At 38.9% G+C, this 20,953-nt stretch overlaps 1 protein-coding gene across 1 annotated transcript; it reads right to left on the bottom strand.

The window, feature by feature from the left end:
- Nucleotides 1-7,311: 7,311 nt before the first annotated feature.
- LOC104625999 (dystrobrevin beta-like) lies at nt 7,312-15,573 on the bottom strand (the record flags this gene model as incomplete). Its single annotated transcript, XM_010293805.1, has 4 exons — nt 15,507-15,573; nt 11,616-11,696; nt 9,427-9,640; nt 7,312-7,393 (listed from the first exon to the last, which is right to left on the bottom strand). Coding segments are annotated over exons 1-4 (444 nt in total), but the record flags the coding sequence as incomplete, so codon positions are not given.
- Nucleotides 15,574-20,953: the final 5,380 nt, after the last annotated feature.

The following is a 20,953-nucleotide window of genomic DNA, read 5'->3' as shown; positions in this document are numbered from 1 at the left end:
CTTGGTGTCATCTGCAAACTTACTGAGGGGGTACACAATCCCCTCGTCCAGATCATCAGTAAAGATATTAAACAAGACCAGCCCCAGAACCGAGCCCTGGGGAACACCGCTTGTGACCAGCTGCCAACTGGATTTAACTCCGTTCACCACAACTCTCTGGGCTCGGCCATCCAGCCAGTTCTTTACCCAGTGAATAGTGCCCCTCTCTAAGCCACGAGCCACCAGTTTCTCCAGGAGAATGCTGTGGGAGACACTGTCAAAGGTTTTACTGAAGTCCAGGTAGACAACACCCACAGCCTTTCCCTCATCCACTAGGCGGGTCACCTGGTCATAGAAGGAGATCAGGTTGGTCAAGCAGGACCTGCCCTTCATGAACCCATGCTGGCTGGGCCTGATCCCTTGCTTGTCCTGCACATACCCTGTGAGCGCCCTCAAGATGAACCACTCCATGATCTTCCCCAGTACCAAGGTCAGGCTGACAGGCCTGTAGTTCCCTGGGTCATCCTTCCAGCCCTCCCTGTAGATTGTAATTTCAGTTACTGTCCTTTAATTCTTGTACTGGAAGGCAAAAGGAACAGCTGTTTTCTATTCACCACTAACACGTTTGTATCTTGCAGAACACTACCCTTTCACCACCATTTTTCTTTCCAGGTTGAAGAATCCTGGTCTATCTCATTGTCCTTTGTACAGAAAGCTTTCTCTGATGATCACTGTTGTTCTCAGAAAAGATGTATCAGAAATAGAAAGCGCAGAGTACCAGCCAGAGGTACTTGAGCAGCACTCATTCAAAACATAAAGACACCATGGATTTATACAGTGCCTTTACCTCTCCACTTAGTTCTTCACATCCTTCCCCTCTGTAACATTTCATATGTTTTTTTAGCCATTACTAAACAGAGCTAAAACTCTAAACAAGTACAGCTCCAAGATCTCTCATCTGAGCAACAACTTTCTTATCTCACCTTTATCTCACATTAGGGTTACACTTCACTCCTCCAGCATATAGCACTTCACATATATTCCCACTGAATTTCACCTACCATTTTATTTCACAGTTACTCAGCGTTGTCAGATGATACTACAACTCTTCAGTCTATTTTAGCTTTTACTCCACTGATGTACTTTGTATCAAACTGTCACCTTTCACTGTGTTTTTCCTGATCATTTATGGCAGTGTTAAAAACAGTTTAGGTCCAGCACTATCCACCAATCTCAAGATACAAAAAGGATTTTTATTGTTATTTTTGGTTCCTTTTAGCCAATCTTCTATTCACACAAAGACTCCACTGTCACCCCATTCAATATTCTTAAGCATTTGATAAGGGACTTTCCTGAATGCCTTTTAGAAATCCAAGAAATCTGTGTGAGCCAGAACTCCTCTGCCCGTTTGTGTTTTGCCTCCTTTAATGAACTCCTATGGTTTTATAAGACGTTCCATCGCAAAAGCTATTTCTCCCAACAATAAAATCACATTTATCCATGTGTCAACTAACTCTATTCTTTATTACTAACAGCTTGCCCAGAACATGTGTCAGGTATACAGGCCTGCAGCTCCCCACATCTCCCCTCCCAAACTTCACATTATGTTTTCTTCTTTCCTTGGCCCTTAGAAAGTCTTCAGAAAGACAGGTAACCAGCAGCTCAGCTATTTTATTACTTGAGTTCTGGTGATACTCAGGAACTTATTCCACTAACAATACAACACACTTCCTCTCCTCTGCCTTCAGAAGGTTTAGAAGATCTTACTGTCTTGGCACCTCAGATTTTCTCCCATATTCCACAGAAAGCTGTCCTACATCCTTGTCTGAAAAGCCAACAGCCTACTTCTGTCCTGGTTTAGAGAAAGCTTTTCCCTCCTGCACAGATTTCCTATACTCCTAAAATCTCAATTCCAAATTAGCCAAAATCCCCTTCTCCTGGACAATTTTGTTAACTGTGCGCCGAGACTCTGCCTCCCTGTCTAACCTCGCACATGGCACCGTGAGCATTTTGGAGAATAATACTGAGGTGGTTCCAGTCTTCAACTTTCTTTCCAACTAAGCAGAGACAACAACAAGCACACGAGGGGACAGAGGAGTGTCCACAGCAGATGACATATGTGAAGAAAGTGCCATGACCATACAAAGCAGCAGCAAATCAGCATTATTGTTACAGTTATGGATAAAGAAACATAGGATATTATATGTGACAGAAAAACACAAAAAATCTCACCAAAACCAGATTTTAATGAGCTGTGGTCAACAGCTCGTACTGTCATAACAACTAGCCCAGAAACATAAATGGTGGGAAGTCAGTGTGAGCAACATACTGAAAAGGCAAGCAGAGTTTTAACAATGAATTAAAGAAAGACAGACGTGCTACTGTCCGAAACACGTCAAATACAAAGTCAGATGCTCTTTGAAAATGATGCCTCACATCCAAACAGACGTGCATCAAGAAAAAAGGGACAGCAGATACTGCAGGAAAGATCCCAGAAGTACAATGCAAACTAAAGGTCAGATGACAAGATACAAGAAAAAAATAAATAAAAGGCATGACAACTTGAATATAACAAAGCTATAAGACACAGCACTATTCAGTGAAAGTAGTCAAAAGCCTTCCCTCCAACGTGTATGAACATCAGTGAAGAATTTTTATAGCGAAGAAAGTTAGCAGTGGCAAAGGAAACAGGAGCCAATAGAGAAAGAAAAAAGAAAAAGAAAGCTTCAAATGCTATGAAGAAAAGCAGGTATTATGAAAAGACAGAGTGGGAACAGTACATTAAATGCACAAATTTTAAGTTTTACGACTAGACAGGCCTGTTAAACAGGACTGTTAAATGAGGTGTCCTTAAGGTGAAAGCATCTTAACTAACCACCTTTTGAATCGATAACCTGAGGCTTAATATAACTTCCAGAATGATATCTAGGTCTTTGTCTAAAAACATCAAGTTTACTCATTCCTGTATCATTTAATTCCAGTGGTTAATCACCTTTTCCATTAAAAGGTTACACTGACATTTTCTTGATGTGTTTCAGTATTGTCTTGCTAATTCTAGAAATAATGCTCCTTTTCTGTCCCAGGCCTGTGCTGAACTGTTCATCTACTGTAGTCTCCTCAAATCTTACCCTAATTAAATCAGAAATGTAATCTTTTACTGAGGAGATATGGTCTCTATCTTTTTCCCTCAGTATTTGATCTTGTGTATTTTATAGAGGTAATACATTTGTTAACAATGCTTAAGAAGTCTTAAATAACCTGTCATAGCTGCCTCTCCCCTTTATTTAACACTAATATGTAGTCACCTGCAGCTTTGTTTCTATTCAGAGAGTTTTATAGTTACTACCAGATAAAAAACCACAGCATTTCCTGGTACTGAAACATATGCAGCCTTAATATTAATAGGTGCATGCAATGATTTCTCACTATTTTTCAGACCTTGTACATGTAGTTTAATTCAGCACACTAGTATTTCACATTATTATATTGGCCTTAAAACTAGCAGAGAAGCTTAATGATGTCGAAAAGTCTGAAGAATTACTTACGGTGACAACCGTAATGGAGATTAGGAGGAATGAATTATTACCAGATAACTTTAATAAAGGGAATTTAGAGTGAGGCAAAATGACAAGACCTGAACAGCAAAATCTGGCACTGACAGTAAGATTAACTTCACAGCTTTTCAGGACGGAAATGAAAAAACACCCATAACAACAGTACACCTTGCCACTAAGAAAGACAGAATAACAAGAATTACTGCTAAAGGACAAAACCAGTGTTTATGGATATCATCGATTCTCTACTGATACAACAGAAGGCTCGTGGAAACAAGAAAAAAGGAAGTAAGATTGATGAAAAGAGAATTAAAAAAAGAGTTAAAAAATAAGAACTGAGAAGATGGAACTACATAATGAGAAGATGCAGAGAGTGCCTCAGATGAAACAGAAGACCCTCAAAACAGAGGAAACCGCAACAAATTTGACATTACTGTCAGAAAAATCAGACCTGAAGTTTTACATTTAAAGAAGTACCCAAGCATTGCAAAACAAAGAAATGTATTGTAAAGCCTACTCAACAACAAACTCGGTATGTTTTATGGCCAGCAGATGGCATGTGTAACAAAAACATTAAAACAGCAAGCCTCATTTCAGTATAAAGATTGCTGAATAAGCAAAAAAGTCAGCTTTCAGAACTTAATACAATAAAACATATGTGGAAACGAAGTATTTCATAAAATGGTTTGATTTGCTTGAAAATACTTACATCTTAGTTTGTCCAGTATTTTACCACCACACATTGTTGCTAACATGGCTTTCACTGAAAATACCGTCAACTTCCCATGGCCCTCACTGTGAAAAAAAATTACATGGTAAGTAATTCCTACAGAGAATGATAAGTAATAAAAATACTTGAGGTCTAGGAAGGAAATGCATTAACTACTAAGATCTGCCCAAACTATGTAATATAACATTGTAACAGTGATAACACTAGCATTTTTAATATATTGGAAGAGTTAACAAGTATCTAAATCACAAATCAGATTTTCTTGCAGAATTAGGAAAAAATGCATGGATAAAGAGACCACCATTTTTCCTGTTCTGCCACAACTATCCTATAAAAAAGTAATGTGTTAATTTATTTTTTCCATTAAAATACATTTGTTCACTGCAAAGCATCTCATTTTTTACTCTGCTACCCTTGTTAGTTGCTTTAAATTTTTACTCCTTCATTTAAACTCCGATGTTCGAATACACATTTCATTCTAAATATAGTACAGTAATTGACAGCTAATGGAGAAGTTGCATGATATCCTGAATAGTAACCACACAGAACAGGAATAATGTGAACATCATTTTATTCTAATTTAAGTTAATAACGCTGCTGTGCTATCAGAACAGAAGGTACATTTAGGGAATCATTTTCTAATATCAGCAAGAGAAAATGAATTTGTCTCTACAGAAAGTATGAAAAAGCCCATTCAGCACGGTACGATATGTAGAAATAGTTAGGTGTATTATTCCTGTTACCAGAAAGAAAGATAAGGATGAAATTATGAGGGAATGAAGTCTCCAGAAACAGAGAAAGAGGCTTGCTGGGTTAAAGCACAGCACAGCTGATATCAGTAGCAGTTTCTCCCAGCATAGCACTGGCCCAGAAGGCATGCATCCTGCCTCCCTGTCTCCTGAATTTCTCTATCACCTTTCATAGCAATAAAGACAGCAGTCAAGAGACCTTCCAACATATGATGTTAGACAGCCACAGTGTGGCGATCTCAGTGTAAATCCACTGTCACTGTGAAGTTGGTGGAAAGTTAGTTTAGTGATGCCTAGGGCAAAAGAAATGTGGGTAAACGTGGGTAAAAGCTGTTGGAATTCTGAGTAATTTATTGCCAAACAGCAATGTACTGAGTTATTATGCTTAACTATAAACAACAACAGTGGTACAGACCGACAAACCGTCAAGGAAGTTAAGTCACATATAAAAGGAGAAAAAGAATTAAAATACTTTCAAGTAACTGTAATTAAATGTATTGGACACATAATTTGTACTATCATGGGAAACATGATGATGGGGAAAATACACGATGAGTGTTAGAAAAGATCTAGAAAAACTCTAGAATAAGTCTGTGTGGAAATGAGATGCTTATTTAACATTTGCACTTGGACAACTAGCACTTGGAAAGTGTTAAGAGTAAAATTATTTGATGTAAATATTGGCTTAATGGTATTGAAGTAGTGACAAGGTCTGATGTCAATGACAGACGAACAACCAGATGGAGACATCAGGAAGTGACCAAATAACTTTTTCCGCCCCCCCTCCCACATTCAGAGTTAATATGCAAATATCTCCTGGTAACATACACTCCATGGTGAGGCAAAGGCTCTCAGCCTTTCTCAGACTGAGAAGTATCTGAAATATAATAGACTATTTCTCTAATACAAACTCAGAGTATCTTTCAAATATTCCCTTTACAGAAGAGAGGCAATCTGTCCTAGATCTACAACTGCAGAAAGATCTATGAAGAGGAATGGCGACTCAAAGACCATCACCTTGTTGATATCCAGTATCCTTTTAACTGCTAATTAAAGAAACTAAACAAAGTGAGAAAACTAAACACATTAGATATTTATTTCAAGCTATATGAAGACTATAAAGTTAACGACAAGGTAAAGACCTCAGCTATCCTACTTTGTTTCTGTCTTTTCTCTTAAATAGCTTTCTCAAAGGAATAAGTTGGCACTCTCTCTGCATGTATTAAAAAAAACATTAAGACTTGACTACATCTGAAACTGCTTGTCAGAAAAGTTCATCCTCTTCAAGCCTTGACCTCCACTTTTATCTGAGCAAATCTTACTAGCTAATTCCAATTTCCATAAGTTACAATCTCAGGCCCCCTCCTCCTTTTCTTTTTAACAGACATTAATTTTCTCTCAAAAAAGAGTTCAGCTTTGAATTAATTTCCAGAAAAAAAAAAGTGACTGAGGCCATCAATATCTCCTCACAGGATACAAACTTATCCTTGCAAAGGTATTTTATGGTTCCTTCGGATATTAGGCTTGCTTCCGCTAACATTCTGTTTATTAATCAAGAAAAAATCCCAAACTCCTCCCCCTGCAATCTGCTAGATGTATAGTTATTGAGCAACTTGTCAAAATCGATTTTTATACCAATGCTATTCAATCTACTGAATTCGCTATCGAAAGGAAAAAGGGCAAAATTTTCAATATGATTTTGAAACTCCTGTAACGATTAGGAGTTCTCAGGATTGGAACTAGAACTGCGGGGCTTTTTTAAAAAGCCTGGGCCTGTGTACATGGGGCTTCTTCCAGTTGCCTGAAGAAACCCTCATCCTCTACGTCTTCCTAACCAGGAGGTCTGTAGCAGACGCCCACAGCAATGATGCCCATGTCAGTCTGCCCACTAATCCTGACTCAAACTCCCAGCTGGCTCATCATCTGTCCCCAGGCAGAGCTCCATGCACTCCAGCCGCTCACTCACGTAAAGGGCAACTCCCCCTCCGCGTCTGTCCCTCTAAAGAACCCATGGCAGCACTCCAGTTGTGCCAGCTCTCCCACCGTGTCCTCTCTAGAGGAATCTGAGCTCTCAATCCTCCTGTTTGTTCCCCATGCTGCACGCCATAGTGCACAGCCACTTCAGAGAGGCACCTCATGCTGATTTCCCAGAAAAGGCCTGAGAGCTTCCTGTTACCTGAGCATAACGCTGATCTGTAGGCATTTCCTTATGTATACACATATGCCCCTTCCCGCTCTGCTGTGCCATTTACAAGGTTCCTCCTAATTGCACGACTCCATGCTTGGCTTGCAAACTCACTTTCTCATTCATTTGTTGGCCATCCTCTCCCTCCCCCTTATTGCATGCTGCTTTATTGCCAGCATAGAGTGTGGTTTGATACCTACAATTTTAAAAAGAAAAAAGAAGTTGGAGCAGCTAAACCCACTGTCAAATCAAATGCGATTTCTGAAATAAATGAAATAAAACCTGACTGCTCTGAAACAGTCAAATGGGGTCAGGGAATGAGACGTTTACTCTGGGGTGCCAGTAATACGTCAGGGACTTTAGAAAAGCTGTGAGAGGCTATTGGGAAAAACAGACCAGGAATAAACTGTCAAACACCCATGGAAAGCTCGGTGGAAGAAAGCAGCGAAGAACATCATACCAAAGCTGTTCATCCTCACCACTCACCACGGACGCAGTATGAGCCATCATTTCTGCACCATGACCAGTGTTGTTCTATGGCTGTCAGCAAAGTGTTCACTGTGAGCATTTTTCATACGTACCTAACATAAGCTCTAACTTAAACATTTCCATGGGGAGGATGCTAGTCAAATCTTTGATCCCTGTACCTGCTTGGTAGAATGCTAATGACTGTGTGATGTAATCACCAGCACCACCTCGTCAGAAGCTACTGGACTACGTGCATTTAAGCAACCACACAGCTACCCCAATGATGCAATTCCACCGCAGATTTGTACTTTTTTTTTTTTTTTTTTTTTTTTTAATAAAAGTCTGCCATGTTCATGAACTACTGGAGAGGGAGCCTCAGCCCTGCTTCTCCTCTTATTCTTGGTTCTCCCATTGCACAACGCAGCACAGCATTGCAGCTTCTCTCTCAATGCCCCATGCCAGATAGAGGAAGCTAAACAGAAGCTGTTACACTGTGCTGGGATCGAGCGTGCTGCTTGGGTTCCAGAAGAGGCAGAACTTGCAGGGTTGGGGGCAGTGGGGGAGAAAAACATACCTCCAACTAAAGCCTCAATCTTTTGAGACAGCTCTCCAAAACATAGCCATTTCTATTTTTAAAGTCTGTATTTGCTAGTGTGATCTGTCTCAGAATAACTAAAACCATCAGCTAACACTTACAACTTGTCTCACAACTAATACCAAATCACAACTGAACAGAAAAATACATGTTTGATTGTGTTGTCATAGCAGCTCTTCCTTAATGTTATTTTTCTCTGTCCTTAATGAGACAGGGATTGTTCTGAAGTCTTGAACTTTTTTGGGGGAAACCTAGCTTCTGATTGGTGACCATAAGAAGTCACATTAGGAAAGGATCAAGATCCGGACATTACAAACAGAACAAGTATTTGGCATATTCAGTGCTGCAGATTGTCTTGGGTAAAACTCCTCCATCTCTGTGACAGCTTCCTGGCCACAAGCAGTTCTTCTCTACTGCTAGGAGAGAGGGCAAAAGCAGAAGAAAGATAAGACTGAAATAATAGCTGATAGCTGATTTTGAGAAAGATAAGACAAAAAGACGTGCTAAACAACAGTGAAAGATCTGCAGTTGCTACTCAGAAAACCCACAGACACACACCTACTCAAGAAGATCAGCAGACCGAACCCTGAAGAAAGAGGCTGCCAAAGAAACTTATAAAACTGGACACAAGGAAATGCCTAGACAGTACCCTGAACAAGAAACCAAGCTTCTTCCAGCCAAGAAATGGGAATCAGCCTTTATGGGGTCACAGAATGTTAGAATAGGATCCAAGCTGACTCTCAAAACAAGGTAGCACTATAAAATGGTCGTGTTGATCAAGATTCAATAAAACACTTTCACTTTTTAAAACAGTGCTGTACCACCTTGAGGTTAACATTATGTTCTATCGCAGTCTGCAGAACACCGTTTCACTTCATATTCAGTTCAGATACACGGCTTACAGCAGTCTGCAAGTTCCAGAAGGCACTAACTCGTCTTTCTTAATAAAACAATTTTTAAGACAAAGCATTGCTGCTGTGGCAATGTAAATCTCTGCAGGCACTACTATGATATTAAATATACGTGTGCGTATGTGCAACACACAATTTCATGAACTTGAGAAGTAGCATGCGGACAGTTTGTCAGAGACTCATGCAGTTGTTGGCTGCATTCATCTAACTAAAAGAGAAAATTAGTTTAAGAATATAACTAGAGGAGTTACTAGCCTGTCATATGCTGCTATCATGAAGTTGAGGAGGAGGCTGATGGATTGTTCTACACTGATTTGGTGAGTAGAAGGAAGGCGTTTGTTTAGCTGGTAGTAGATGGATGAAATGATTGTTTCTAGTCGAGACACGTTGATTTCTGTGTTATGATCCAAAGTGTTAAGGCCATTATCTCGGAAGGCTTCAATCATATTCCAGATATCTACAAGATGAACTAAAAATAAAGGAAAAAAAATTAACTTCTATTCTGTAAAGCATGCAAGCTTACTTTTATGGTACTGTTTCTGAATAGTATGTTAGCTTTTATTTTGGAATGAACAGTTACTTATTCGTATTCAAAGTGAGAGACAGAGTCTTGATATTCATACTCATAGCTTGTGTCAGCTAGTTTAAAGTAACAGAGCAGTGCCCAGACACCTTGCGTACCTTTTATTCCACCCTTCAACATCTGGGTGCCCCAACAGAAAAAATACATAAAGGAGAAAAGCGATCTTCTGTCATCATGCAGTGCGTTTTAGCAGAGTTAGATATTTTCATTTGAGAAAGACGTCAGCCATATTCTAAATCCACTACAAATTTGTTACAATAATTTTGAACATCCTCCTGCTGACTACTAGTTCAGTTCTGAAGGAGGAACTTGATGTTCCAGTTAAACTATGACTGTTTCCAGTTGATCCAGTTGCCAAGTCCAGAGCATAATGCTTTGTAAACATAGTTCTAGAACTCCAAAGCATTTCCCTAAACTACCCTGTTGTATCTTACCGCATATCTAAGAAGTGTTAATGATGTAGACAAAAAGCTTTCTAAAACCACAGTAAGTGATCTGCAGAACCACATTAAATAATATATTTTAAAATTTTTCAAAGCTTGAAAGGTATGCATGATAGTGGGAGAAGACATCTAAGGATCAACAGTGATCCATCAGTCCAAACTGAATGTGATCCTATAGTTAAAGGACAGACTTATTTGCTAACTTCATAACTCTCTTGTTACCTTCCTTAACTTACAATAAAGGGTCTGAAGTAAGAGTGTGATCTTTAACTTTGCTTATATGAAACTTGTCTTTATATTTCTCACATAAAAAACACGCAGTGATAAAAGCCAAGCTACCTATTCACACCATGCATATGCCCCTGGATCACCATGTGGTCCAGACAAAGATCATAAAGGCACAGCCTCATCTATACCTACTCATATGGTAAAGGGTACTCAAGGCATATGCACGGCATCAGTGAATTGGGCCCAAAGTGTGCAATGTACTATAATTAGCACTTCTTAATACCTCTCTACTGATTAAGAGAGATTTTTAATTCAGAAGCGTGAATTACAGACAAGAACTAACACTTTTCCACAGGAATTAAAAAGTTGCAAGCCATCCATCAAGTTAACGGCACTGCAGGTATTGCCGCAACAGCCCCAAGAAACACACGCATCCCGGGGTCAGCTGCACCACGGAGGAGCTACAATTTGCAGCGTGCAGTTGCACACGTCCTTTACAGGACTCATCAGCAATTCTGCCCTCTTCCACACCAGACACACGCTAATCCCACTTCTCTGGGAGGAGGGACCTATCCCTGCATACATTGGTCTGTTCCGTTTTTTGCTTTGTCCAATTCAACACTGGTAGCAGAATGCAAAGTCGTATCACCTATCCACCCCTGCATTAATCTGTGCTTTGGTGAGCTACCCAAGGTCAAAGGACCATGGAAGAGAATGAGAAAATGTACTCTGACTAGTATGCCCTGAAAGAATTCTGTACAGTTGCTACATTTCATATATGTCACCATGATCAGATCCAGACACTTTCATGCTAGTGACTGTGTTATGCATCACCAAACCCATGCCTGTGCCTACCTGTCAGGTGGTTTGCAGTACACCATGATGGAGTAAGAGCTCAAATGGCTTGAGGCTGCCTGCATCCAACACTTAAGGCAACTGAAGTAAGTCAGGCTGGTCCATATATTTTAAATTTTTGAAACATTAAAGAATACTCTAGTATCTATTGAAGATAGAGTATTGGACAAAGATCACGGCCTGTTTTTAATTACATATTTAACCTCTGTTTAAGTAACAACTACCATTGATAAAATGTTTGCTTACTCTTGCTATACTTAAAATTCACATGGGTAGAATATTTGAAACAATCATGCATGAGAAATTTTTGAAGATAAGGAGTAATTATAACTTACGATTACATCTTTTTTGTACAAACCGCAGTTTACAGGCTGTTCGATACGTTGAAAGTCTGATGACATCAAAATTCTGTGCTCCTATGAATAAAAAAAAGTTTGTGTTTTTCTTTCCTCTGTAACATTCAGCTTATCTGAGAGAATTACTTCAAAAACGGCATGAGTGTTTCTTCACATACATCATCTTTGTCACACAAACATGACAGAGATTTTCATTAGGTATCTTGTGGTAAAGTGATTTTCAGCAGTGTATTATAAACTGACCTAAGTTTGAGACTGATACAAGTACCTTAAAAGCAAGCAAGAATTAGGTGGTAGGTGGGTAAGGAAGAGGATTGCAACTGATGTTGGAAGACATGTACACAAGAGACAAAGAAAAAGGGGGGGTGTTCCTCCTACCACCATCTGCATTGCAGCCCCATCAGAACATGCTTTTGGTCTCCCAAATCAGGTAAGAGAGAGAAGAAAAAACATAGAAGAAAAAAAATTAAAAAACAATCTTATCTTCACCAACAACCTCCCACCTCAAGATGTGTAATTTGAATGCTATTATCTATCACTAGTCTGTACCACATCTACCAGTTCCAGCAATTGCTCTGAACAATAAAAACTTGGGCAACTTCAGAAAGTTACGTTAACCCTCTGCCAAACAAACCTGTGTACCTCCTATACTGATCAAATGAGATGATAAATGTTGAGGGGATAAATGATACTGGTTTAAAGTCCAGCATCAATCATTTTAATTTGGAAGCAGCCAACAAGTCAACTATTGAAAGTCCCATTAATCATAAACCAAAATGCCTTTTAAATGGCTCACATTTCAACACCATTAGCAGCTACGTCCTATGATCAATATAGCTCTAAGGTGTAGTCTGAAACAACCCAGCTGCACGTGGACAATGGCATGGATGCACATGGCTCCTGCGCCTCTTGTATTCTCACGGGAGTGCGTAAAAGCAGGATCTGCTGCAGTCTTTCTTACTTCTCTCAAAAGCCAGAGAATAGACGAGTAGAGTACTGAGAAATGGGGATAAATGTGACTTACAGAATCCAGACTTCTAAAAGGTACTTAAAAACAAACACAAAAAACCAAACCCACATCCTCCTGAAGAAAGTATCTGATTGCTGTATCGGGGGGCTCTTGCTCGAAGGTGATAACTTATTCCCTCCTACATTGTGAATTCAGAAACCAACTTGCAAATACCTCATTTGAATTACCTTTGTGTATGCACGCACTGACTCACAGTTGCAAATTTAAGAAAGTATTCTTATCTTTTAGGTATTTCATTACAATTTCACAAATACAATGCCAAAGCATCTGCACACATGCCAAAGCATCTGCTCGTTCTTATGTACTGTGTCTTGAAAGTGACACACAAGGATTATTTCTCTTCATCACTGATGTAGATCTTGAGGTGAAAACACTCTCGCAAGATCAGTGAGGAGGCCAACCAATTTCCCAATCCAAAGCTCCCCATGACAGCTTACCTAAGAGCGGCACTAGGCTAGCCAACATCTGAGGAGTGTTCTGCTTGAGAGTATGGTGCAACAAACTTAAGTGGATTATTTCACAGTACCATCTTTAGAAAACGAGTCTCTCAGATATTTCAGGAAAGTACTTGGCCAGGTAACATAAGCTGGAGTATTCAGATCCAAGGCTACAACAAAATAGCTCGTTTTGTATTTTCTATGCAATATTCTTTCAAAACTCTCAATTAGGGTGCGTACTTCTGTCTTTCTAACCACAGAAAGCACTTACACAGACCATGAGTCTTGACAAAATGCTTTGTCTATAGAAAATATATGTATATAAAATATACATGTGTGTACATTTATATATATGTGGACATTTAACAGCCACATGCAAAACCAAAAAGTAATCCATTTTCTGTTCTTACCACAAAAGCTTCAACAAGGTCATTCTCCTAAAATATCTGAAGATAAAATGGGATGTGTTTTCAAGACAGTCTATATGGCTTAGAATGACAGAATAATTGAGGCTGGAAGGGACTGCTGGAGATCATCTACGCCAACCTCCCTGCTCAAGCAGGGTCAGCTGCAGCGATGTGCCCAAGATTGTATTCAGTCAAGTTTTGAATATCTGCAAGGATATCCACAACTTTGCTCATAAAAATGTTTTTTCTCACATTCAGATGGAATTTGCTGTGTTTCAGTTTGTGCCCATTGCCTTGTACCCTGTCACTGGGTTGAGAAAAGTCTGGCTCCACCTTCTTTACATGCCTTCCATACAATAAACTCCACATGTATTCTGCAGTTCAGAGAAATCAGAATAGCTTGCACAGAATTCTTGTCTAACAGACAGCTCCATAAGTACTGCAAAATCAACAAATACATCCTTGGGTAGCATGTCCAGTGTGGATGAATGCCAAAGTCTACTCTTGTCTTACATGAACAACTATCTAAACACCTCAGCAAATTTGTATGTTGACCAACAACAAATAGTCACTGAAAGCATCAATTTTACACATCGTACATCTACTCTGTGTATGAAGCTCACCTAGAAAGGAAACATTTATGTGTTCACTTTATAGTGAAATATTCCGCCACAGGACAGGTGAAGCTTGAAGACCTTAGATTTCTCAGACTGATATGCTAAAGAGCCTTACAGAGAAAGGCAGTTCAGAATGTCTACACATCAGCACTTTCACTGATAATCAATAGCAAGAACCACAGCTGCACAGAGACACCTAGTATAATCAGATGAATTCCAAATATTTTTAATAATTTAACTAAAGCTAAAAACTAGCAAGTCACTTTTTGTACTAAATGATCACAAGACGACTACAACACTTTAAAGTGATGAGACAAATGTAATACTCTGATGCATCAGTGAAAGCATTTCTAGTAGAGATGTACTATTGTCATTTTACAAGGTTCTAATGAGATTTCACCCAGGATATCGAGCAAAGGTGACTGAATTGTGCACAAGTAAAACTGAATAGAGGCAGAGAAGAACAGGAGATGAGGTGTACAGCAGGGAGACTGCAGAAGTGAGCTTGTGCCATATGTTGAACAAGCCAAAAAGGGACATGACTATAAACTCAAACAGAAAGTAGGCTGGGAAGGCAGGAAGAAATACTATCCAAGACCAGTCTCCGATAAGAAGAAGCAGATATAAATTAGCCAGGAGTGAAACTGTTTCTGAAATTATAAAGATGCTTACAACCACAGTAAGAATGTTACTCTAAAATTCCTCCAAAAAAGTAGCACAAATATACTATCTGTTTTAAGATAGACCTCATCAGCCTGTAATCGGAATTATAGGACACGCTTGCCTAACCTAGGAGTTGCATTCAGTCCTGTGTTCCTATAGGAAAGTAAAATAACATGATGACATGCAAACATACAATCTTTTACTACTAGCTCCACATATCTGTTTTTAAAAGGTTATGTCTCATTCCCTTAAATTATATTCTCTCTGGACAGGCGTTTGATTTCTAGTAACAACTACAGTCTCTCTTTCAGAGAATGGCCCTGTACAAAAAACAACTCCCCAAACCCCTCAAACTGTTCCTCTTCCAAGTCGTGCTAGCATTGTGGCATAATTTTTTTAAGGTAAAAGGTGATCTGTATGTTCTCATTATTTATTTTAATAGTTTTCCACGAACTCAAGATATCGCCATATATGATAAATGTGTATGTTTCTTAAAAAAGGACCTTCACAAAACCTAGAAATTAATGACTTCCTAGACAGTTGTGACCCATCTCTTGCATTCTCCTCCTGACCAGCACCCAGGAGCACCCAGGATGCTTTTCACTAGATGAGGCAATGGTCTTGTGGAAACAAGATGTAAATGAACTGGTAAAACTATCAAAGCGATGCTCTCAGTAAAGAATAAATGACATTATGTCTTCAAATTTTTTACTTACTCATTTCCATGAACAGCTGTCTCTTCTCTGCCATTGTCCTCCTCCTCTTCCCACTCTCCTCAATCATTCTGAAGATAAAAACAGCAAACACTGTTTGTGCTAGAATTTGTTACAAGAGCAACTTACTGTGAACAACATTATTTTATCCGTCAACTGAAACAGTTTGATTATATTTGGTAAATGAAAAGACCTGTAAAAAGACAGACACCACCATAATGATCATATCGCATAGCGGAGATATACGTTTTAGACTTGTTAAAGCAGTGCACAGGACAGGAAACATTAATTCTAACCTTTTAGCTGCAAAACTGAGAGCTGAATACATATATATAGCAATATAATGTAAAAAATTCCTTTCTGTTCAAAGAGATTTTGTTTGGAAAATACAAAGCAAGCAAGACCTCTCCATGAGCAGCTGAGACAATGAAGTACAGAACCCTATAGATTTGCATGTTAGTCACTTTGGTGTTCGAAAGGAGAAAGGGTATTACATTCCTTTCCCTGGCTGACAGGGATTAATAACCCACCTCTTCCCTGCCTAGGGTTTTTGTGGGAATGTTGGGTTTGGGAGTGGGGGTTGTGTTATCTTTAAACAAAACTTGTAAGAATTAATTTAACTTTGAAACCTGATGTCTGACTTCAAATGCTATTTGTCAGGGAAGTAAAGATCTTAAATATAATAAAGGTGGAAAGAAACAAAACGTATACTGTAGTCATACAGGCCTCTCTTTCTTAGGGAATGAGACTAAAGAAGTGACAGCACCGCAGTGGAACTTACACCCCAAGGTAAGGAGGCATAGGGACAATTTAGTACCTCTTATGGCTTACTTCACTGTGTAGTCCTAAAAGACAGATGCTAAGTTTCAGTCAACTCCAGTGGAAAAAAAAAAAAAAAAGCACAACTAAATTCAGTATCACTGTAAAATTTCACTTAAAATTACTACATTATATTATTGTTTTGTTACCAGATTCACCAACTAATTAAATGTTTTTAAAATGTCTTTAAAAAAAAAAAAGGCAAAAATACCAAACAATTACTCTACAATTACAGCAGAATGTAACTCTAAGGAAGGTAGTCAGCTCACTCTCATGCAACATGGCAGGACAGATTTCATTAGGCTTAAATGTCAACCAAGAAAAAGAAAGTCATGTCTTGGCACTTAATATGTACTCTCTGATTAACAGTTTCCCCTCAGCAGTTGTCCACTGCCAATTAATTATTCTCTGGTAAAGATCTCACAACATATATTCATCTTGGAAGCCACCAAAGCCTTTTTCCTTACCTGTTCATAAAAGGAAAAAAGCATACGGTGGTATGAAGTAATCTGCAAATATATTTTATTTCCTTATTTTTTTCCTACTTTAGAAAATCATAGACTCAGAACCAACATGCTTCTGTTTGTGGGTTTGTTTTTGGGGTTTTTTTTTGTGTGTTTTTTTTAAGGAAAAACCCAGAAATTACCTACCAGAGCCCATGGATTCCAGCTAAACCCACGAGACAGGCTTCCTACCATGCTTCTAACCAGCAAGAAAAAGCATATGGCAACGCCAGACGTGCCCACCACTCGCAAGGCTGTGCAAGTAGCACAGACGGGGCTGAGGAAAGGACTAAAGGCAGAGATAAAGCAGGGTAGGAGACTAATACTGTATATGAAGAGTTGCAATTAATTTTGCTCTTGTTGGGTAACATGTATATTTAAAGTAATTATATTACCATGACATCAATCTCTCTCTTTACAGACACTTTATTGCTTTGCAGGTGTCAGGATTTGAGGTTTTTTAAGAGGTCATTCAAGTCACATGGACCACAGCCATAGAACACTATCATATATAATTCACAGCTAAATAGGTTAAATTGACCAAGATACACACTTCTAAAATTTTAAAGAAGCTAGCATTACTCTTCATGCTCTCTGCAAAGCAAATGAGTCCTCTGTTCAGCAATATCCTTGAAACAAGATCTGGATAAGTAAATTGGCATCTCTATGATTATGAAGTACTGCAGGGACACATCCACAGCGCCCAATTAACCCATAGCTCAGGAATTGTCTTTTAGGGATTTTTCAGGTATGTTCTCAGGAAAATCATGTCCTAAGGAATGTTGTCTCAGGGCCTCCTCTAAGGCTGTTGCCTTTCTTTAAGGAAGCAAAAGATTTGAAATTTTCATTAGATGAACAGCTCAACAATCCTGTACCTGCTCATTAAAACAAAAATAAGTAAATCAAATGTTACTGTTTAGATTCACAAGCTCTCCTTAAAGATTCTTTTCTGCTATTACCTATGAGGGGGCAAACATCTAGGAAATCTTTCTGGGCCAGAGTGTTACACATTCTGAAGACAAGTAGTCAAGAGTGGAGAGACAGAGAAAAACCAAAATGGCAGATATTTGGAAAAGTTGTGGAAATTACAATAGTCATATGAGATTTATTAGAATAACTGACAAACCACTTTTAAAGCCTGAACAATCAGATACAGAAGGATCCCTTACTGATGAAGCTGGGAAGAAGACAGAAACTCTATATTCACCTTTGCACTTTAAACTTATCTCAAGTTCAAAACAGGAATGAACTAAAACCAGAATAACTGCAATTATGCTAAGGATGCAAATTACAGTGCTCAACATCAGAAAACAAGAAAGGTAAACTGCAATTTGTTCTGCACTGGTTTTTGGTTTGGTTGATTTTGTTTATTTGAAGGGAGTGGGGGGTGTTTAGTGTGATTTTTTTTGTGTTTTTTTGTTTGGCTGGTTGTGCATTGATTTTTTTTTTAACGTTTGTGGCACAATGCATGAGAAAATTACTAAGATACACGCATGGTTGAAATGACAAGGCAGACAAAAATTCTCAAGATGGATGCTTGCCTTACAATGGACATATGTGGAGAAAAAAGGCTCAAATATATTTATGTGCCAACAGGGGACAATGCGAATGCACTGAGGATTCTCCAGTATCGCACTACACATTTAAACAGGTACTATGAGGGGTTTTTTCATCCAGCTTTGTCCTTCACATTTTGTAATGAGCTGCTTCTAAACACTTGGTACCTACTTCTTCATTCTCAAAACCCTGACAGATTGGCAATGCTTGGGATAAGTGGTCTACATAGACCAATGCCTATCTTCGAGAACAGTACTGCACTTTTGTGCTCTCTCTTTAGCATTTGCTACCATTTTATGTGTGTGCTAACTATATTGCACACACTGCATGAGCAGTCTATGCTGAAGAAGTCCCAAGTCCATGCCTACAGTAACTAGGCACTATATTGCTATAGAAAGGTCAGCAGCAACACGCATCTAAAACTGTCAATCCTTTACACTGCCAACATAGGAAAGAGTTCTTATACATTCACAAAATGTCAGCTTTGGACCTGAAGATTTCCATAACAGTAATCCAGATCAAGTTTGTTGGAGTCATAGAAAGAACTCCGATAAAATGCTAGAGAGGGATTTAGAAGAAGAAACATGCTTGGTCATGCTTAAAAGGCCTAATTATTTTAATGCAAAGTTCTACTAAGAGAGTAAGAGCACACTACTGGGTCAAATCCAGCTTGCCAATGCAGTATCATGCATTGATAAAAGGAACCCAAAGCAGATGTGCAGGGAAGAATAAAAGGATAGGGCAAGCATAGAGAAGAAGTTCCAAAGAACTTCCTTTTAAGTTCCAAAAGTTTGCAGTGCCAAGACTTACCAAAGTGGTTCTCCATAGTGACCATCAACAGCTTTTTCCCCCCCACAAGCCTGTGTGTTTGTCCCTTTACCACCCATAAACTTTTGACATTCACAACACTGAAGCAAGAATTCCCAAGCACGAAACCCACAGCTCAACAGATCACCTCCCTGGATTTTCTGCACCTCCCTTCTCCCATCAGATTCACAAGCCTCCTAGTTCTTCTACTGGGAGATACAGAACAAACAATCACTATCCACCCTCTCCACAACATTCTTGGTTTTACAGATCTCCAACATATCTTTCTCCCCAGATGCCTCTCTTCCACATTGAGGGATCTCATCTTATTTTGTCCTTCCTTGTACAAAATGCACTTTGAGCTCCTATGAATCCAAATCAACACACACATATTGAGAAAGATGAGCAGCCAACAAAAGGCCAAACGACAAGGGGTGACCAAAGCAATTAATGTGTATGTAACTAGGAAGAGCCCAGGATGGAAAAGCTCAATAGACTGAGCAAGGAGGTGAGAAGTAAAGAAGAACAGGGGATCACAGCTTTGCACAGGAATGACTGGAATGGCCACGAGCAGCAAGAGAGAACACACAGAATGTTGACTTGGACAAAGTGAAAGATGAGAGGTAAGAATCAAAATTGCTACAGACAGTAGAAAAAACAGCTTTTCCAAAATAAAGTAACTGTGAATTTAAGTTTTCCTCTCTCCATGAAATATAATAATAAAATGCATTTAATTTTCCTATACCTTTTGGAACATGTAGCTACATGCTTACCTGAAGGTGCAAATGCTTACAAGCAATAGAATTGGCAGATGAAGAAGCCATGCAGGAATCAATATGGATTCAAAAGATTAAATTAGCAGGGAGATTTAATATAAAACTACCCTAAGTATCAGTCACACTTTTATAACAACAAGAAGAAACACTCTATCTTAGAGCACATATTTGAAGCGGAATGGCCAAGACTGAAAGCGAAATGTTAAATCCTAACTTCAGTGTTTCTTTAAGCATGGTCTTAAATTGCATACACAAATACCAAAAATGCCAGACTGCTTTCTGTGGTTTTGGCCATAGTACAAAATGGCTGACCTCCATCCAGTCTGAGACTTTCTCATGCCAGATAGTACAATTGTTGTCCCAAACTACGCCTAATGATTTCTTATTTCTTCCCTTATACTTCCTGCCATCTATCCTTTCAGTGCCTCAAAGGTAAAGTTCATCAAAAGAGCTTAGGCCTTAAGATACCAAGACTTGGGATCAGTAGTGTTTAATTAAAGAATCTGCCTTCCTCCTTCCCCAACTCTAAATCACCACTGAACCTCAGAATAATTACACAGAAAAGCAAGGTTCCCCAAAAGGTCCTTGCAGCAAAAAAGGTGTCACTCGCCAGCAGTGGTACTTCAACTTCCTGAAAGTCAAGCACTTTGAGATCCAGACAATATTTCATGCTATTTGTTTAAAGCTAGAAACAAAATACTTCTGAATTTTACATAGCAAAGTCTAAAAACATTTCTAATTAGTTTCAAAGATGTTATGCTTTAACTATTCTGAAAAGGCTGCATTTCGCTTGTAGTAGAGTCCTGTCTTCTCTATGGTTCTTCTGTATGATGGAAAAACCTGTAAAATTCCATTCTGCACTCTTGGACATTTATAGGGGTGTGGGTTTTGTTTGTTTGTTTTTTTAATGGAAACATAAGAATGACCATACTGTGTCAGACCAAAAGTATGGTTCCTCATCATCCTTCTGCTTCTTTTAGACTCATCG

Source organism: Phaethon lepturus, unplaced genomic scaffold, assembly GCF_000687285.1.
Source record: "Phaethon lepturus isolate BGI_N335 unplaced genomic scaffold, ASM68728v1 scaffold51368, whole genome shotgun sequence".
NCBI classification, from domain to species: domain Eukaryota; kingdom Metazoa; phylum Chordata; class Aves; order Phaethontiformes; family Phaethontidae; genus Phaethon; species Phaethon lepturus.
Note: the sequence above shows the minus strand (reverse complement) of the source record. Positions and strands in the feature narration are given on the sequence as shown.